General features: G+C 20.4%; 1 protein-coding gene across 4 annotated transcripts in view; it reads right to left on the bottom strand.

Moving 5' to 3' along the window:
• LOC108761136 (polyprenol reductase) overlaps positions 1 to 829 on the bottom strand; it is a 9,744-nt gene that overhangs the window by 753 nt on the left and 8,162 nt on the right. For all 4 annotated transcript variants that reach the window (XM_018507508.1, XM_018507510.1, XM_018507509.1 and 1 more), the window contains one exon: positions 597 to 785. In XM_018507508.1, coding sequence (XP_018363010.1) covers positions 597 to 785 — 189 coding nt within the window. The remainder of the gene's footprint in view (positions 1 to 596; positions 786 to 829) is intronic.

The following is an 829-nucleotide window of genomic DNA, read 5'->3' as shown; positions in this document are numbered from 1 at the left end:
ATGTATACATACAATTATATTGTAATTTTTATAATTACTTGGAAGGGTTAAAATTGAAAATAATTGCACTATAATACATAACATAAATTTAATATTTTACTTGTAATTGAAGTTTATTTGAAATAACAAAGTAAAATTTTCTAGACAAAAATATTTTGTTTTCTTTTAGTTATTTATAATACTATTTATAAAACAATATTAGCATTTTTAGATTCAATGAAACAAATTTTAATTCTTACAGAGAAATTAATAAGTTAATACGTTTAAAATAACTATAGTTGATAAATTATTACTTTAACTTTATTATTTAATTTCTAATTTTCTAACTAGCTATCCAACTCTGATATATATATTTACATATATACATACAGAGTTAGAAAAAGTTTTGGACCAGTAAAATATCTCGAAAACAAGTATATCGAGAAAAATATTTCATATAAAAATCCTTTGTTTTTTAGATATTTCACCACTCCGAGATATTTTTAGTTAATATATAAAAGTATATTGTTCATATATGATTATATATAGACACTTTCTTAAGTAGCCAGAAAAAAAAATAGTAAATTAATATAAATTTATAAATTTTTTTAAATTACCTTTAACAAACCCTTCAGATTCGCCTAATATACATAGAATTACTCCAATATAATGCGCCAATCCGAGGAAATAAAGAGCTACATGTATTTTTTGATTACTATATACACTAATGAAACATGACTCATAAAATCTCTTCCAACAATGTATATTAAATAAGACAATAACCAGAAATGCATCTTCTGCTGATACTAAAAAAATAATTATCTATATATATGTATATATATATATATAT

This window comes from Trachymyrmex cornetzi, unplaced genomic scaffold (genome assembly GCF_001594075.2).
Source record: "Trachymyrmex cornetzi isolate Tcor2-1 unplaced genomic scaffold, Tcor1.1 scaffold24, whole genome shotgun sequence".
NCBI lineage: Eukaryota > Metazoa > Arthropoda > Insecta > Hymenoptera > Formicidae > Trachymyrmex > Trachymyrmex cornetzi.
This window is presented reverse-complemented; position numbering and strand designations above follow the sequence as displayed.